The sequence below is a fragment of the Vidua chalybeata genome, chromosome 9 (genome assembly GCF_026979565.1).
Source record: "Vidua chalybeata isolate OUT-0048 chromosome 9, bVidCha1 merged haplotype, whole genome shotgun sequence".
In the NCBI taxonomy this organism is placed as follows: Eukaryota; Metazoa; Chordata; class Aves; order Passeriformes; family Viduidae; genus Vidua; species Vidua chalybeata.
In genome coordinates this window covers 25531525-25551283 of record NC_071538.1, presented here as the reverse complement: position 1 = coordinate 25551283, position 19759 = coordinate 25531525, and the positions used below count along the sequence as shown (strand labels likewise).

The window sequence follows — 19759 nt, the reverse complement described above, 5'->3', positions numbered from 1 at the left end:
TAAAACTATTTGTTATCCATTAGGTGCCTGTTAATGACTTAAACTTGACGCCATTGTAATTGCAGAAATGTCCTGAAAATGACATAAGAAGCTGTTGTCTTGCTGAAATAAAGCAAACTGAAGAGAAGTACACTGAAACTCTGGAATCGATTGAGAAAGTAAGATGCTGCTTACAGACTTGTAACATGCATTTTTATAGCAGTCTAGAAGATAGAATTACAATAGCCAATGTATATATTATTTTTTCTTTCAGTTTTTCATGGTGCCATTGAAAAGATTTCTGTCAGCATCAGAGTTTGATACTGTTTTCATCAACATTCCTGTGAGTAATTACATTTTTAATGAACAGATATGAGGTTCATAGCTGATTGTAATATATTCATGTTATTGCACAAAATGATTATTTGAAATACATTGCATGATGAGTTTATGTGGATATTAGTTGATTAAAAAAAGGTGTGCATTACCAATTTCTTTTTTTCTGCTTGAGGGAATAAGGTAAGATAAATTGTATTAGCATGTGAGATAGTGGATTGTTAGAAACTGCAGTATTTTTGATCTTTAAAAGCTAATAGTTTCTAGAAATGGATTATCTGCTAACAAATGCTGATATTTTAATGATGGCACAAAGTTGTGACTGCTAAGTTACCTATCACTGTGTACTGACTAGTTGTAGCTGCTCTGTGAATCCTTGTAGCTGCCCTGGCTCTTACATCATTGAACACACTTGCAAGTTAACACAACTCACAGTTTTGGATTCAGAATCTGGTGCTACAATGGATAAGGAAATCCTCTGTGAACCATCTAGGAAACCTCCAATTAGACAGAAACAATAGTGGTTCCTGTGATTGCTACTTTGTGTCATTTATTTTCAGCTTAATTGAAACAGTATGAAAATTTACATGTGTTTTTAGTTGATAAGAGATCAGCATGGCTTTAGCTTTAAAGGAAGACATCAGAAATGGTCTGAAGCCTCCCTCAACACAGACAAATGAAAGCAATGTTCTTTTGTGAGGCCTTTGTGAAGAAAGGGTCCCCAGAGTGTGGCCCATGTGCTGCATCAAGCTATTATTGCTTGTAAAATATCACCTCTGGTTTGGCCATCTCTCTCACATGTCCAACAGGCTCTCAGGTTATGGAGGAGATGTTGGGGATTTTGTTCTGTTCTGTGAGAACCTGGTCTGTCTGTAAAAATGTTTTGCTATTCCAGCATCATCCTTATAGAAGGCACATTATGACAGTTATTATGTGGATGATACCTGACCTTTGCCATATTTTTTCCTCAATGAAGTTTTCACTCTGCCTCTTGATTGCTTTCATGTCCTCCACTTTGAATATTAGTCCAAAACACTGTCACAGATATCAGTAACTAGTTTGTCTTCCTGAATTACATCACCTCTCCACAGAGGTCCCTTTGCTTTTGAAAACAAATTTATATTCTGTCCTGCATTAGTATTTCTTACTCATTGCAAATAAAGCCATGATATGTCCTACCTGTTACTGTAAACCTCTTTCCTAAGGCTCCGAGTATTGACTGACTCTTGTTGAAAGACCTCATTCCAGTCAATGGAAACACTGCACAAGGGTAGAGAAAGGGCTTGAGTGCTGTAAGCACAAGCAGGGAGGTCAGCCCACTCACTACTAGTTAAAGGATTTTGTGGGTTCACATAAGATTGAAGAGAACAAAACCTGTATATTTCAGACTATAGGGAGACACATAGTAAACTTATGTTTGGGTTGTTTTATATTGCTTCTTGTTATCAGCATTCAGCTGTTAGAAGATGCTGCTTATTCCCAACTCCAGGAGCATTTCATGGGTATCCAATAACCGTAAAAGAAATACAGGACTTGCCCAAGCCAAAAATATTTGTAAATGCTTTCTCTGCTCAGACCTTGTCTGTGTGGCAGTTCCTCAGCAGGAAGGCTGGAGGGCAGTGGAAGCTTGTTTTTAAACTAAAAATAGCTGTTACACAGAGCTCTGCAGCAAAGTGAGATGTGAAGAGCAAGTGCTGTGTTCTCAGAACAGAATGAATTTTCTTCTGTTAAGGGGTTGTGGTGAAGGATTGCTTCCTTAGGGTGATGTTATTTTCCTTAAATAGACTCTAAAAGATGCTTGCTGGATCAACTGCTGATATCAAAATACTTCATTTTGAAGGAAAAAAACAATTACCCCAAATTACTCACCAGTCTAAAGAGAGTGCCTTTCATTGGCATTCATATTTCTAAGTTCTGTTCTTTAAAGTGAATGTATGGCTCTATATTTGCATCTGTATATGTCGGTCTATATTGTGTATATATGTATTTATTTGTACATCTGTGTGTGCACCCATATATAAATGCACTTATATGTGCACCTGTGCCTGCCTTTGAATTATATTTATGGACATACAGAGAGAGATGAAAGTACATGTAGCAGATACTGTTGGAACATTGATTAACTTCAAATGATGTTACATTAGTTTCGTTTAAAACTTGATTTTATTGGAGATGGAAACCCAAAAAGACCCATTGTCCCCTTAGCATTAAGCTGTTTTTCAGGGGGATTGCTTAGCTGAGTCCCTGTCTGTGCTCTTTAGAAAAAGTGCTCCTGTTCCAAATACACTAATTGGGAAGCATTTCTGTAATAATGTCTGTGTACTGCAACTTAAGATTCTGAGGATAAGGCCATACAGTTGCTAGCAACTAAATTTGATCTGTTTCAAGATTCTGCACCCTCATCAGTGATGTGATTGACCTTGTATGTACTATTAGTTTTCATCAGTGTGAAGTGAAATGTTTTAACTTAGTTCGCAAATCAATGTTGAATATTATTTTTATAGTATATAATTTCTTACATTAAATCATCTTCAGTGGCTTACTCTGTTAAACAGTCCTCTCTTTTTCATTCCAGTGGTCTGTATACTACTTACAGTTACCCAGATTTCAAAACTTATTAGCCTGTTTTGACTTAATTTCATGTGAATTCTCTGACAGTGTCCATACAGTGTTAAAGCTGATGCAGTCTCCTATAGTTCATGTATGATGGTGTATAAGCAAGGAGAGTTGCAACAGTAATCAAAGAGCAAATCTTTCTGCAATATTCTTTCTCTCAGACATTAGCTGCATGCTGTATTGGGAAACTCATTATGTTTGCAGTTAATTTAGCATTAGGACATCACTAATTGACCAATGTAATGTATAGAACTAATTTTTCACAGCTCAGGGACAAGAATCATTACTTCAGCTTGTCACTAAAGCATTTACTTGACTAGCTTAATTTTAAAATTATCATTATGAAATAAAGGTGTATTAACATTGCACATTCCAAGCTAGAATAAATTAGTCTCTAATAGGTAGTTCTTGGAGTTTAGTTTTTCTTGTTGCACTAAACAGAAGATGTGCCAAACCTTAAAAGTAGATTCTACTCTCAAATGATCTGTTTTCCAATTTATTTGAATTAATGGGTCTAACATAAAATAATTTATTTTTATATTCAAAGCTTTAAGCCATTCTGTTTTTACAAAGCTTTCCCCCTCCCCATTACTGTTTTTAAGGATTTGGTGAAAATTCACAGGAATCTTACACAGGACATCAATGATTCCATTGTTAACAAAAACGATCAGAACCTATATCAAATTTTTATTAACTACAAGGAAAGGTAAGACTTAAGCATTCCTTCTAATTGTACTAATATGTGCTCAGTTTGATGTTTTACTGTATTTTTATTTGGTGAATATTTCTGAAACAGGATTAAGTTCAAAGTAAGTATTTTTATCAAGCTAGTTTTGGTGTTTTGAGCCTGGAAGTCAAAATGCAACCTATTGTTTTATGAGCCCTCACTCTTGTTAGCCCAGCTTTGGCAATATTTTTACTTAGACAGGTAACAAATATATTTGTAAGAAAACTTAAATTTTGCACAGCATTTTTTTTTTCATGCATATAATCCCAGATAATTTATAACATGTATTAGTATTGTTTAAGAGGTGAAAAAAAGGATACTTACTAGGGATATTTCAGATTAAAGAAAACAGAAGAGGTCATAACTGGAAAGAAGAAAAACAGCATATGCAAGAGAAAAGAGACTATGGTCTTGCTTTACCCTGAGTCAGAGGTGTGATAGTAAAGCAAACACCATTTGCCTTCAAGCTTTGAAAAGCAGCCAAGGTGATAACAGGATAGCTGTGGCAACATGCCATACCCCGTGGGCTAACTGCCAATTTTTTACCCACCTTTTCATATTCTTCTTCTGCCAGCACTGACAGCTGTTGGACTATACAGATGAATTTATATGCCTGTGGTACTTGGCTGAAAACTCTTGTTCTGTTGGCTATGTTAATGACCTATCTTAAAGTAACCTTTGGGTTATGGTTAAAAATTAAGTCCTTCTGGGAGCAGAGTTAGGAAAGACTTGAGGGAACTAACTGAGTTTGCTTCAGGGTGGAGGAGGATTATTGCTGTAATAATTGGTGTGTGAGAAATTAGACAGCAGCATCCAAAGAATGTTAGATGGGACAGTTTTCCAGTTTTCCAAGGGAGAAGGGTGTCCCAGACTGCCCATAAACAGTCCTGCCTTCGGAGACCCTCTGTCTCAGCTTCTAGTTTGGAGCAGGACACAGTTATTTCCCAGGCTGCTACACTTTCTGCTGCTGTAGGAGGGAATCAGGGGACAAAGAGTTATTCTGGAAAATGCTTATCTTTCTGAAGTTGTTCTGAAATGTGTACTAAAAGAGGAAAAAAGGACACTGAGAAGAAATACCAAGTTTATATTATTAAAAAAAGGGAACAGAGGTTGATGCAGCATCTGAACCATACAGTGGTTAAAAGAAATCAGAAATGATAAGTTTTAAATCATTGTCATCACCTTATTGTTGAAAAAACAATTAAATAAAAGGGTAAAGATGAGAGAAAAAGAAATTTAGGAGACCTCAGTGGAAGGCTCATGGGAACCCACCAGAAAAGGTTTGAAGTATACAGAAGGAATCACCTCAAGAAATAGGTGAAAAGGTGAAAGAAGAGAGCACTCTTGGCACTGGGACTAGCAGAAAGAAGCACTCCACAGAGAGGCAAGAAACTCCTGTTGTAAAACCAGGCTCCTTCAGGAAGCATTACTTCTCTTGACATCTATTGAAATTTTTTTGAGATTTCATACACGATTATTTTTATCAGAGAGCTCAGATCTGATAGAAAATGTTGGAGACAGATCAGTTTGGATAACCTACAAGTTCTTTAAAGGATGACTGTAATTAATCCTATTAGGCCTGTGCGCCAGAATTTATTCATTACAACCTTGGAAGTCTACATTGCTGTAAGCACTATAGACTGTTCTGTTTAACAGAAATTTTGCTGCTTTTAAATGAATCCTGTATTTATCAGAACATATTTATATGCATGTGACTATTAAAGGAAAATGCAATTATTTTAGACTATTTTGAAAGAGCAAAACTGCACTCCTGAATAGTCTTCATTCATTCATGTTGTCCATTGAATACATGGTTAAAGTCTATCCTTGCTTATATAGGTACTGCTCCTTTTGAAACAAGGATTGTGGAAAAATGATCGAGGGTTGTTCTTAAATAAACAAACGTTGCTTTCATTCTTTCTCTTGCTTTGATTTAGGTTGGTTATTTATGGACAGTACTGCAGTCAAGTGGAGATAGCGATATCGTGCTTAGACAATATCTCTAAGACAAAAGAAGATGTTAAATTGAAGTTAGAGGTATCAGTATTTTTTAACATGTATATATGTATTCACCTTATGCCATGTGTTTCTGTGATTATGTGCTGCTTTCATTGAAGTCAAAACCTTTATGATGATGAAACTAGCTGGACTGGTGAGTGAATGTGTTTCCCTTCATTCTTTTGGAGCCTCTGATCAAATGAAAATGTGCTGCATGTACAAAAGTGCACATCCTGGTCCTGAAGTGAAGGGAGTTTTGCCACTGACGTTAGTAGAGTTAGTGTTTTCTTTCAGGAAGTGACCATCCATTTATCAGTGTATCTCAGCTGGAACATAGAGTTGCAGGATCACAGAGGCTGGGAGGGACCGGTAGGCTGCATAAGCCCTTGTCCCATGGCCTCAGGGCTGTCTGCCAGGACCACACGGTGCTTTCTCCTGAGCCCTCAGGGTCAGCATGTCCCTGGCTGGTGCCTACCAGGTGAGGGACTTCATCTTTGCCTTGTGGCCTTCACGTGAGCTTTGTGCTGGGCCTGCCCTGAGGGTGTCAGCTGCACCCTGGGCTGTGCTGCCTGCAGACCTGCTGAGGGTGTCCTGTGTCTTCTGCTGCAGATCATTGCCAATGGCACTAAAGGGGAGGGGGCCTTGGACAGAGCCCTGAGGAGCTCTGTTTGCAGCTGTCCCTCAGGTGGTGCAGGAAACATCAGTCACTGCACTTTTTGAGCCTCATAATTCAGTCAGCTTTTATAGACCTGGAGCATAACATCCCGACCTGGATATTACTCTGCTGTGAGAGATGAAGCAGTGGAAAAGTCAAGGCAGACTGTCCCTGTTTACAGATCTAGCCATTTCATTGTGGGAAGCAGTCAAGGCTCAGGCATTGACCTGTGGTAAATCCATGCTGGATATTCCCATATACCTTCCTCATGTGCCAAGAGGGACTTGCTCCACAATTTTTGCAGTGAAGTGCTGAAATGAGACTGTCTGGCCTGTAGTTCCATTATTACCTTTTGGGTTTTTTTTCTACCATAGGAAAATATTTTTTTTTAGCTGTATGGAATGCCTAATTTCTGTTGCCTTTGTTCTACACTCTCATGCATGTTGAAACATCTGAGAACATGTGACTAAATGCAGGCTTTTTTGGTTTTGCCTTATCAACTGTTTTTCTTCATTTTGTTGCTACTATTTATCACAAGCTTAAGATAGTTGCTTCTATGTCACTGAATTTTCATATGTATCACTTGAATAGATTTATTTTCTAGCTCTATTGTCTTACTCTTTCTTCTGCTTTGAACTAGGAATGTTCCAAGAGGGCAAATAATGGGAAATTTACATTGCGGGATCTCTTAGTGGTTCCTATGCAAAGAGTGCTGAAATATCACCTACTGCTCCAGGTATTTTATTTTTGAAATTTAAGGGGGCTGAGAGCAAAACTGTGATTGTTTATCATCAGTGGGTTGTAAAAATGAAAGCCAAATGTCTTTATCAAAGGAAGGTGATTGACGCTTCCCTAGATATGTTAAGAAATAAAATTCAGTCAAGTGCAGGGTTTCTCCCAGAGATAATTTCTTAGAGCTGAAGCATATCTGGGGAAAATAAAATAAAACATGATTGTTTCCTCAGTCGCTGGACCTTTTATTGTTGGTGTGTTTAAAATGGTTAGTAGTCCCAAACCATAAGCATTGTACTTGGAAATGGCAACCATTACCCCCCAAAAGAGGAAGCTGGGCTATATGTACAGCATACTTTTTAGATACTTCTTCGCTGCCATAAATTGCAATTAAGCCGTATTTATTTTGAAATGCTTCTTGTTATAACCCACAAAGCATTAGCTTTTGCAGTTAGTCCTGTAATAAGGGTGGAGAGTCTTATAAATTTAATTTGATAGCTGTGCCAGGAGACTCATTAGTTGAGCTGTGAAGAAATGTATTACTGTATTAGACTGTCAACCCTGCTGATGCTTGTAAAATGTTGTTTTAAAAAGATCTACTACTTATATATGGAGCATAATTTTTACTCTGCAGAACAACATACATTTTGTAATATTAAATTTTTGAAATACTTCTGTAAATGAGTCATCAATATTTTGATCAATGCAAAATTGGAAAAAAGCAAAATGAATGGTACAGCATCTTTAAAAAAAACTTATGAGATCTGACTCATGATTTTATAATCAACCTGTATATTGTGGAAAGATGGTATACAATGTCACTATGCTCTGTGTAACAATATCTATATGTTGTACAAGAAAAATATTTTGCAGACTTGGAAAGAAAATAATGAGTAAATTGTTAGAATTGCAATGCAAATATAAGTAATTATTATTAATTGTAGTATGAGTATAAAAATACTATTTCATGTCTTATGATTTTACTAAATGATCTGAGCTGAAATGTATAATTATTGCCTCAAATTATAAAGAAGAAATGACCTGTTTCCTCAAGAGGTTACACTTCTACTTCATAAAGCCCAAAAAAGACTCTATTTTCCATATGGGAAGTGGCTAAAAGAATTGTTTGAACACGTAAATTTGATTTCAGTATGTTTTCTGAGTCAGCTTCCTCTTGGGTATGATGAGATGGTGACTTTTAAGCTGTGCACACTTCAGCTGAGGTTTTACTGCCAGCATGGATCCTTGTCTGCAGACAAGGTCTGCTTTGGAATAGGATGAAATTCCATATAGCAATGTGTAAATGAACCTGAGTGGTTTTTTACCTGGGCTTCCAGCATGCACATACAGTAATGATCTGATTTGGCAAGTTTTAAGTGCTAGACAGACCAAATTCACTTCTCGTGATGGTTCATTAGCAGCTAAAGTCAGTGTTTGGGCTGTGCAGCAATCATTCCTAAACACTTGCCAATTAACTGTTTGCAATAGTCCCCATTCACTGATAGGCTGCTCACTCTGGGGATGAAAATGCCTATTCTTGGGCTGTGTTTTCTGGTTTTGGCTTCTGTATTTTTTGGGCGTGGGGATGAGCAATGATGCTTTCAATTTATAAGAATGACAAACAGTGGGTGGAAAGTTTTAACTTCTCTGTCCACAGGAGCTGGTAAAGCACACTACTGATGCCATGGAGAAGGCAAATCTAAAACTGGCACTTGATGCAATGAAGGTGAGTATTTAAGGCAGTGAAGTATTTATGTGTGTTGGTGGTTAGAATGGTAGCTCAGAATTCTGTTTCCTGGAGGATGTTCTTCACAACATTTCAAACATGTTTTCACAGGTTCCTGTGAGCTTATGTCATGGCAAGTATAAAGTTGAGGGTTTTGCTCAAGTCTGGGAAAAGTTCAGTAGTTTTCTTAAGCAAAGGGCTTGTGAAATGGAACTTCCCCATTTTGGGTTACTTTTGCATTTGCTGAAAAACAGGTGTTTCAATCATGCTGCTCTTGCTTCTGAAATTTAGGAGTATTTCTACTACTATAAGTCAATTTGAATCAAGATCAGTGATTTCCCAGTGAGATGGAGAGCTGTCTTTGTTTACAAGACCTTTTTCTGTCATCTTAATATGATCTCTGTGGCATTACCTTTGAAAGCAGTAGTATCTTTCTGTCACTGTACATTCATCTGCAAGTGGTAGGAACAAATGCTTTATAGAATAACTGTGCTACCTTGTGCATAAGGTAATATATTATGTGCTCCTCTGCACAGCTTCAGAAACAAAGCACAGGTCTGCTTCAGTTGCCTTCATGGCATGAATTGTGACATTCATGTGCTGGAATTGGGAAGTTTTTTCTATTTTCTGTGAGGAAAGGAGCCAACATGACATAAATTATATCTCCTGTTGTAATCTGTATGATCCACAGTGGATGCTGAAGTCAGACTAAGTTAGTTTTGGGTCACACAGCTGTCTCATATTTTGTGACTGCCTTGAATGCCTGGAATACAAACCAGCTCACAAATGAGATTTTTAGTTCCCTTTTTTGTTATCCATTTTTGTGCAGTGAATGTAGAGGGATGGCCACCATAATTTCCCTCGGAGAGGTGCCTAAGAGATGGCACAGTGTTCATCCATCTAGTGGCAGGCCATGCATCCTGGTTCCAGCTAATTGGCTTGGAAAATAACTCTGTTTTCTATTTACCCCTGCTTTGTCTTTCCACTTTGCTGGTTTTCTTCATTGTTGGTGTCTGTTGGATGTAAAAATCAAAGAAATCTCTTGCCAGAGTGGCTGTGGCAGAGATGCGCTGGCTGGCAGGATGTAACCAAACAAAATACTACAAAACCTCACCCCCACCCCCTCCCAACCCACAAACCCCTGAGATATGAGTGTCTCTCCTTAAGTTTGCAGTGTTGTTCCCATTCTGATTTACTGTAGTCCCTGCCATTGTAGTAAAAATAACAGTGTAGCACTGGTATTTTGCTTCTAAAAACCCGGGTGTCTCTCACCAAGAGAGACAAAAAGAAAATGTCTTTGGAAAAACTGCTAGCAAAGTGGTACTGCTCCCCAGGAAAGAAAATTCTTGGAAGGATTATGCTGTTGGATTTCTTTTGGCAGCAAGAGAGGAGGCTATTTAATTTCTAATCCAAGCCTTTTAAGACTGCCGCGTATGTATCCTGCACAGATCCGTTTGGGAAGCTAGCATAATGACTGCAGCTATTCATAGTTTTTGTTTAAAAACATCTTAGGGAGAAGATGTATTTTCCTCCCACCCTCCAAATTTGTGACCATATTAAAGGGATACTGTAAAAGCAAGTTAGGAAGATCAGAATACCTTTTCCAACTGCTGCTCTCAGCATTCCTGACCCTACCAATTACCTCTTCTGCTCACTCCCCATCTCTAGCCATAAACACAGAAGCCCCAGCAAATTGTCACTATTACTCAAGCATCTTTAGAGCATTTTAAAGGCTTTAGTGAAATGTGTACAGTACATGTTCTGGTAAAGGGCACAATAATGTTCTCACCCTGTGACTTCAAGTAGTATATCCCTTCAAAAGCCCCTTTTAAAATCTGCTGTGTAATGGCTTCTCTCTGCTGTGCAACAGTAAGAGCAAGATCGTCCTACTGGGGCTGCAGCTTATAAGCACCCAGGTTTATGATTCATTTGCACCTTCCATTCTGCTTTTGAGCTGCCTTATATATGTTTTCTACTATATTCTCTATTTACCTCCTATTTACCTCAGAGGTTGGATGTTGACTGCTTTTTCAGTAGTGAGCTGCATAAATTATGTTTCCATCTTCAATCTTGAAAATAAAACACTAAAGAAATTCTGAAAAAATCAGCTCTTTTTAAGAATTTATTACATGTTTCCCTCTTTCTTGATAGTAAATTCATGCTCCAATAGATATCATAAAGAGTGTTGTAAATATTGTTGAAGATATGCAGACACTTTTTTCCTTCTTTATTTAGCTATACATATTGGTAATTCTTGAATGTTAAAGAGAATTTCAAAAGAAATTACTAAATATGTAGATAAGACAAAGATAAAATTAGAAATAAACTTGTCAAAATAATCTGTTATAGCAGTCTGTTATAGAAAAGTTACTCTTTTCCTCCCTTTTGCTGTTGATACTCTAGGACTTGGCTCAATATGTAAATGAAGTAAAGAGAGATAATGAAACACTTCGGGAAATTAGACAGTTTCAACTATCAATAGAGAATTTGGTATGTGATTTTTAAATTTACATATAATTTTAAAATCACTTTTAATCAAACCTGTTGATAGATGTATTTTGTCCTCATTTCATAGGAGTTTATAATATTCTTGATAATATTTAAGTATGTTTTGCTTGGTTTAGAATGACATACATATTAAAGTACATAAATCTCTATTCTGGGTGTTGGTAGTTAAATATGTTTGTATATGTACAGTGACTCTCAGATGTTTTTGTAATGGGAAACCTTTCCCATTTGAAGACAAAAATAGAATGGACTGATTCTTTATAGTATTTATTTTATGCTAATGGGGAAGAGATGTTGTTTCCTGGTCTGAAAAGTCCTTTACTGGGGTAAAAGGAGTGAGTGGTCTAACATTTGAATGTGTTGTTATCTTCACACTGTTGCTGTATGAAATCATACATTTTACTTTTATTTCAGAACCATTCCCTCTTACAATATGGCAGACCTCAAGGTGATGGGGAAATAAGGATAACGACATTAGACAGACGTGCAAGGCAAGACAGGTGATGGCATAACTTGTGTTCGCTATTGAAAACCTGTGAAGTAATTCTTGATAGATGGGAGGTCAGCTCGCTGATTCTTGGGGACTTTCCATTCCACTGGGCATTCACAGAGCCTGTCTACCACTGACCAAGTGAATGTGCAAAGTGATGAATGGAAAATGAGTTCTTTCATTATTATCTAAGATCACTAAGTCCCTTACAAGGAATTGGTCTTAAGCTAAAGTACTTGCAGTGTTGGTTGTTTTATTAGCCAGTAGTTTAGTTCTTCACCTGGAAAATTTTAAGTGCCACTGGCAAAAGTGTGTAAATTAAGACTTTTTGGTGTTAGCTTTCTGGAGTGTTTTTAACCATCTCTGTATTGTATTTTTGTAGGCATATCTTCTTGTTTGATCTAGCTGTCATTGTTTGCAAACGGAGAGGGGATAATTATGAAATGAAGGAAATAATAGATCTTCAGAAATACAAAATTACAAATAACCCCACTACTGATAAAGAAAATAAGAAGGTAAATATTTGTTGCTAATTCATGTTATTTTTTCATGTTTATTTTTAGCAAGAATTTGAAGCACTTTGTGGGAGTTTAAAATGTAAATACAATCTCTTCAAGATGTATTTCATTTTAAATATAAGCTGGAGTGAATATTTAGATTTGAACTTTATTTATTTTGAGGTAATTAAAATGTTTGAGTAAGTCATTCTAAGGGAACACAAAAAAGTGGTCTTACTGTTCCCAAAATTAATGAATTAAAGAATATACAAATGCTTTGTTATTTTGTAGGGTTTTTTTTTCCCTTTCCGTTCTTCATGCCTGATGACTTTTGTATTATCAATCTTCTTATGCAGTGGTCTTATGGCTTCTACCTCATTCATATCCAAGGTGAAAATGGTTTAGAAGTTTATTGCAAAACTAAAGACTTAAAGAAAAAATGGCTTGAACAATTTCAGATGGCTCTGTAAGTATATTTTTATTAAGGTAGAATCACATTAATCACTCATGTAAGGATTTTGCTTAAATTATACTGAACTTGCTTCATGTTTTAATAGAGTCTAGTTATCTGTTTTATTTGACATTCTGAGAAACAACTGATTGATATCTTCAACAGTATTTCCCTGAAATTCCTCTTGGAAAAGCAAGAGGGCACTCTAGGCTATGTAATATTTTCCAACCTCGCTGCAAAAACTGTCTTAAGCAACCATGGGGAAAAAATAATTATATTAACAACAAATATCTATCAGAATAGTGACATTTTTCCTATCCCATTTTAATTTTGACTAATTGAAGTATGTTTTTGAAAGGTGACGCTGGTGGTTTGGTAGGGGATGCTGGCATCTTTTCTAGTGGCTTTTATCTAATTTATTAGTTAGCAGCTGAATCAAGTTGCTTGGCATATTAGATTTAGTTTCAAAAGGCTGATTTCCTTTTTATGTTTTAAAGTGAGAGGAGGTTGCTTTAGACTGCATGAAAAGTAAGTTGTTCAGGTGCAGCACTGCAGATTACGTTATTGTTATGCAGCATGAACTTTACTTCCATTTCTGATTCTTGTCAGAAAGACAAACGTGATTACTGACACTTTGGATATTGTGATTAAATTTAAAGCATGCACAAGGGAATTGGATGATAGGTGATGCTTGCTTTATGGAAAGAAAAAATGTGAGGGGGAGTGAGAGACTCCCAGTGAACACAAACAGCATTAGCAGTGGTGGGTTTGGATGTGGTTGTAAAGGGATGTGGATTCAGGAAAAAGGCTATTGTGAGCTAATTTGAGTGAAACTTCCTCAAAAATAATGCATACTTTTAAAAAAAAACCTCAGTATGATGAGTGTTAATGATATAATGGAAACATATGGAAGGAGAACCTGAGCTGGACAGATACAATACAGACTGTTTACTAGGTTTCCCATCTTGCTGATTTTTATGGAAGGCAAAAATGACGTGTTTTGGCAAAAATTTCTGGGTGTCTTAACTGGGGATGGAAGGAGGTATTTATTTGCATGTGTACTTCTTTCTGTCCCTCTGCTCTCCCTGCTGTGCTTTGTGTAATATCATAATTATGTTTACTTAACATGTGTGTGAGAAGTGAGGCACTCGGACTTATCAACTTCAGCATTAACTTTTCATCACTCCTCAGGCATCCTGGCCCAATGCCCCAAAAAACCAAACAACCAGAAGTCAGGCAAGGTGCTAAGAAGAATGGGGAGAGCACTATGTTTTTTTTTCCCCAATTCTTCCCAACCATTTCTGTGGTTGTGTGCAGGACCATTCTCCCTGTCCCTCCTTGTGTTGCTGTGTGAGTGCAGCTCTGCCCTCATACAGTGCTGGGCACCAGCCAGCACTGTTCAGCTGTTGGGAATGTGCCTCTGTCACAGGAGTTAGGGCTGCTGCTGGCCTGTGGGAGCAGAGCAGGCAGCACCTCAATGGTTGGTGAGTTTGTGTGCCACTCGTTCCTCTCTGGCAGATGGACTTGGTCTTTGAAAATGGGTGGTGGTGCCTTGCATGGGTGTTTGTCCTTCTTGTAAAGCCACACATCTAGTTTAACCTCTTCCTGTGTGGTTAAGGCACCGGGGCTGGAGCAGGATCAGGACTGAGGTGCAACATGATGCAGTTGGCATTATTGTTTGATCCTTTCTGAAGTATTCATTGCTCATCCCCAACTCTGTTACATGGGTTTGACTTCACTGTGTTTCCCATAGCATCTCTTCCAAAACATACCTTGCTGCATGTAGCAGTAATCGTCTTCTAATGCATGCTGAGACACAAGAGTTTCTATTTAGGAATAAACTAAGCCAAGTATGTTGAACAGTTGTTCAGTCGGTTTGATTTGTTGTTTTCAGGGTTCTTGTTGTCTACTGTGTAGATTAACTTTTCTGCTCTTGTTGCCACTTGCTCTGAAAAGTAGCTGTGATTGAAATTGTGCTCTTATTAATTTAATTCAATTATAATTGCTGCTTCCATGGGCAAAATACTTCTCATTATTTAAAAAATTTACAAGACTGCAAACCTAGCACAGTTGAAAGGGTGAAAAACTTTGGGTTTTGATTATCAGAAATGATGTTGTTTACCAAGTTCCAGACAGAAATTTTAATGCCTTTGGGATAGCAGTGTGTTGAAGTCAGGTTTGTGCAAGTGTTAATCTAAGAACAAATAAGAGAACAAACTAGGATCTCTCTTAGTATTTTTAAAGTAAGAATTAACCTTGTTGCTACTAGAACAGTCTAAGAGGCATAATTATTTCAGCTAGGCTGTAATTTCTCTTTTTTTGAGGTGGGGAACTTAGATGTTTATACTGGTGTATGAAAGAGTAATGATAGTTTATTTGCTGAAAAAGCACCTATTGTTGAGATGCTGGTGGTGTTGAGATGAGTATTTGCCTCCAGAAATGTGAAGCTTATGTTATTGATGAAGTATGATATAGAGGAGAGCACTGCTTTGCTACTGGACTTGATTTAGGTGCAGAGGGCAGGAATACATTAGACATACTTGGTATGGAAAATCCCTAAAGGAAGGCTAGATGAAACCCCAGTGCTATTTCCAGAGTGTTACTTTTCAGAGTAGTAAATTTCTCTTGGAAAGCTAATTTCAAAAACCTGTGAAAATATTCTACCTCTTAGCAAACTCTGTTAGTATAGTGTGTGGTGAGTTTTGTTTTGAGGGAGGTTGGAAATGCTGGATTACTGGTCATAGGAAACTGAGTAAATTGTTTTAATTTATCTATATATTGTTTTTTATTTATGGCAGCTCTGTTCCTACAGTATGTATTTGCTGTTTTTCTGAGACTATTGCTTTATTTAGAAAGTATATAATATACCAAACACCCTGATTTCTTTTTCTCCTAAGAATTTCATGGGTGTTCTTGAAGTCTCTTCATACAGCACATGCCTATACAACAATGATTCTGTGGTCTAGCTGAGATTGATCCTGTAAACCTAGACATAGTAATAGCCACAGCTGCTCATTTACCCATAGCTCCCCAAAAGCTTACTGTGTACAACCCAAAATTGCTGCTTCTTTTGAAGTACTGGATTTTCTAGATCACAATAAAATGAAGCAGGACACTGGGGCAGCATAGTTAATATTGCAGTCCAGCTCTCAGAGTGGAAACTTTGGTTGGTGGATTGGAGACGTTTTCCTAAAGCTGTCTGCCAGAAACCACTGGAGGATGTTTTCAGAGGAGCCATCATTGCCAGTGCCCGATTTCTGCCTTGGTGTAACTCTTCTCTCGCTGGTGTGAATGCACGTTCTGTGTGCTCGGGGGTGTGTAACCTGCTTATTGCCTTGGAAGAGATGTGAGGCTTAACTGTGACAGTGGCCAACTTGAGCAGTTGCTATTTTTTCTTGAAGCTCTGTTCAGAGTAGTAGATGGGCCTTTAGCTGCAAGGGTAAATAAGCATCTTTTCAAAGATAGTGCTGCAAAGACTACTGTACCAGACTTGTAATGTTTAAATTTGGTCTAGCGTGTCAAATAGCATTGGTTTACATGCAAAGTCATTCCATATCCAGGATAATATTGATAGAAGTGTACAGCCAAATTACTGTTCCCATTCAGCCAAATCAGAGACATCATGTATTAAATGAAAGTTTGTCAGGAATGTGATAAAGTGCATGGTTTATTTGCTACAACTAGGCCATTTAAAACCTCAAAAACTGATTGTTTGAGACGAAAATATTTTATATTTTCTAGTAGCACATTCTGTCTAATTTCTTTCCTCCCCTATTGAAAACACCAAAAGAATCAGAACAAATATGTAATACTTCCATTTCATTCAGCTTATGCTAAAAGGTGGGAGTGTTGATTGATACTTTTTCCCTAGAAAGCTCTTCTACACAGGCTTTTTGGTTTTAAAAATGCTTATTTTTAAAAATAGTTGGCTAATATTTGTCAATGCATTTATGCTAACCATTCTTTATAAAAAAAACACTTCTTGAACGCTGAAGTGTGCCTCCTCTGTTGTATGCATATGTACATATTCTATGTATGTACCTCAGTTATATTGTTACTTAGCTGACTAATTACAAGGCTTAATTTCTTATTATAGAGCAACTGCTTTTCTCATCATTGTTAGGAAAAATTTAATTTTTCTATTTTCTCATGAGATGATAGAATAAATAGTGAAAGAAAATCTGTTGATTGTTGCTACATCTGTCTCATGCTGACACTTAACACTCCCTTCCATCCACTAAATACTTTGTGTGTAGTTTGTTTCTTGATCACAGCAGAGCATGAAGCAGGTGTGTGTTCTCATCACCAAAACAGCAGAGAAAGGCTCCCATGAAAGGCTGCAGATTATATTTTCCCACTGAAAATATTAGAATCCATTAGTGTAATATGACATGTAATATCTTATGCTGGTTTGTGCTGAATTTATTTTGTCATTATGTTTTCCAGTTTAATTCCTAATTTAATTAAACCTTTCTCAACTGGGTTTTGTAATCCACTGTAAAAAGGACTGTCAGCAAACTTGACTTGAGTATAGGAACATCTTACACATAAATGCAATTTAAAGGAGCATTTAGGTTGGAAGAGGTGTGTAGAGATTTTTGGCTTCAGTCTTCTGCAAGGCTTAGGTTGCTCAGGGCTGTGTCAGCTTTAGTCCTGCTGGATTTCAAGACACATAGCACCAATATTGTAAAGTCTCTTGCAACAGCGTTGTAACACACCTTTTAATTAGGCTTTACTCAGTTACTGCCTTTCACAAATTGAGAAGTTTATGAAAAGGTCTTGCAGGCAGAGGAACAGTTACAATTTCACCTTCTGAAGTACTATGATTTCAGCTACTGCTTTGACGTAGCTGAAATAGCAGTATTAATGTCATGTCTAATTAGTAATGCCTGAAAAATCAGTGGGAAACAGGTTCATTATAGTGATCAGGGTATGCATTAATTGTGTGGGGTTAATGAATCTGATTTTTCTTTTAAATACCTAAATAAAAGATTTCAGACATGAAAGCTGTACAGCTCTCACAAAATACTGGTTTTAGTTTTAATTACACTGTACTTTGTTTTGGGTCACTAGAGAGTTTGTGCAGCAGCTCAGGTAGAGTCGAACCTGTTTTTGAAAAATTGCTGCTTCAATTCAACATAAATTCACACCTTGCAACTCAAGGGACACAGAACATATCATCTGATAGTGAGGAAATAATCCAGAGATTCATTCATTATCAAACCTGTTAAGTGTGTGCACAACAATTTAGATTAGGGAAACTACATAAATTGGACCCAGAGCTCATTGGTTTTCTAAATTTTAATGAAAACTAGTGCAAGACACAAGGTAGGTGCAAAGTGTCCTCTTATCTATTATCATTTGTGCTTTCACATTCACTTTGCAGTCTGTGACTAATGACATTGGTCAGATTCCACTCCAATAGATCTCTTCCCTCAGATAGTGCATCAATAATGCATGTGCATTAAGCTTTCTTCTGAGAGAATATTTGAGCTTTGACATATTGAACACGGCCATATTAAATTAAAGGTTTCTTATCAGAGCATCATAAAAGCCTTAAGATGTCTGCTGCATTTTTTAAATAACCTGCAGAGGTGTTGCACTTGTACCAACCTCACACAGGTTACCAAAGCAATAAACAAACATGTCTGCCTGGGGTTTTTTCATCAGTATAAGTATTGCAATACTGCAGAAATTAATGCCAAATTCATGTCTGTTAAAGAAGAATGCTTGCCTGTTCTTTGTTGTGACTCCAGTTGGTTTTGATCAAGTGTTTTTCAGAGTTATAAGCAATCATTCATAACATATTTATAGTTATAACATTGCTTTAGATTATTCCAGACACAGCAAGAACTGCGTGAAGATGCTAGATATGATTAAGAGCACAGTGTAAGGACAGTGTAAAATGTGAAAGCAAACCAGAATTTATGAAAACAGTGGGTAAACACCTGAAGATGATAAATATACTTCGGTATTATGTCTTCTAGTTCACAAAACCCAAAAATAGCCCAATCCTTAAGTTTTTACAACTTACCTTACAATATCTGAGGAGTATTACTAGAAAAATTAGTGCTTCTTAAAATTCAGTGAAATAAATTTGTAGTGACATTGCATCATAAAAATAAAGTACTGCCATCTTAATATTGGCCTTTTTTGTGCAAGGAGTTTCTTCAGTGTTAAAACATGGAACGCTGCATTAAATGTTTGTCTTGATACTCTGGTTATATGAATAGATAGCATAGCTTCACCCTGTAAACCAATGCTACCTTTTTTCTTAGCACATAGAGGTATTTCTCTAATAATTTACAAGTTAATGGCTGTGTAAATCCTGTATTTTCAGAGTTTTTGACTCCAAAACACAGACTTGTCTTCAGTTAAGTATAAATATGATAAAATATTTAAAGCTTACCAATACAAGCAGCTTGGTAAAATTGGAATAGTAAGACTTAGAACTTTTGCAAATAAGATTCAGGCATTGAATATAGAAGTATATAAAGTATAGATGCTTTTGATTTGCAAATACTGATGTGTGACAGAGCTTTGTTCCTATCAGGTAGTGTTCAAAAATGTTATACAGGAATAGATTAGCTCAAAGCAATTCGCCTCCCATGCTTTTTGGGGAAGTAGACTGATAAAGAAAAAGGAAAGCAATTATCTTGTTTGAAACAATGCAGTATGTTTCCAAAAAGTTAACAAGATAATTTCCTTGATCTCAAAAAAGCCACTCATCATATGATCAAATAAGCAAATTTCCTAGCAAATTCTTAGAAGTTGCGTGTTCTTGATCAAAAGCACAATTTACTTGTGATATGGTTAATTTAATTTTATAGCATGTCTTCTTGATGAAGACCCTTTGATGTGACAAACCAGAATGTCTGAGTATTAGCATATGGAGAATTGATTGATTGATTACTTCAGTAAATAGCATTTTCAAAGATGACTCTTGATATATAACAGCCAAGCTGGAACAGAGAAAATGAATTAGCTGTAAGTAATCAGCATTGCTCCTGAGAAGAGAAGGTAAAAAAGAAACTGCAAATCATC

The 19759-nt window shown here is 36.8% G+C and overlaps 1 protein-coding gene across 1 annotated transcript in view; it reads left to right on the top strand.

Moving 5' to 3' along the window:
* VAV3 (vav guanine nucleotide exchange factor 3) overlaps window positions 1-19759 on the top strand; it is a 149268-nt gene that overhangs the window by 58350 nt on the left and 71159 nt on the right. The window contains exons 6-15 of the mRNA XM_053950723.1: window positions 66-158; window positions 254-322; window positions 3534-3637; window positions 5596-5695; window positions 6952-7047; window positions 8701-8769; window positions 11173-11259; window positions 11692-11777; window positions 12150-12282; window positions 12621-12730. Of these exons, the coding sequence (XP_053806698.1) occupies window positions 66-158; window positions 254-322; window positions 3534-3637; window positions 5596-5695; window positions 6952-7047; window positions 8701-8769; window positions 11173-11259; window positions 11692-11777; window positions 12150-12282; window positions 12621-12730 (947 nt within the window). The remainder of the gene's footprint in view (window positions 1-65; window positions 159-253; window positions 323-3533; window positions 3638-5595; window positions 5696-6951; window positions 7048-8700; window positions 8770-11172; window positions 11260-11691; window positions 11778-12149; window positions 12283-12620; window positions 12731-19759) is intronic.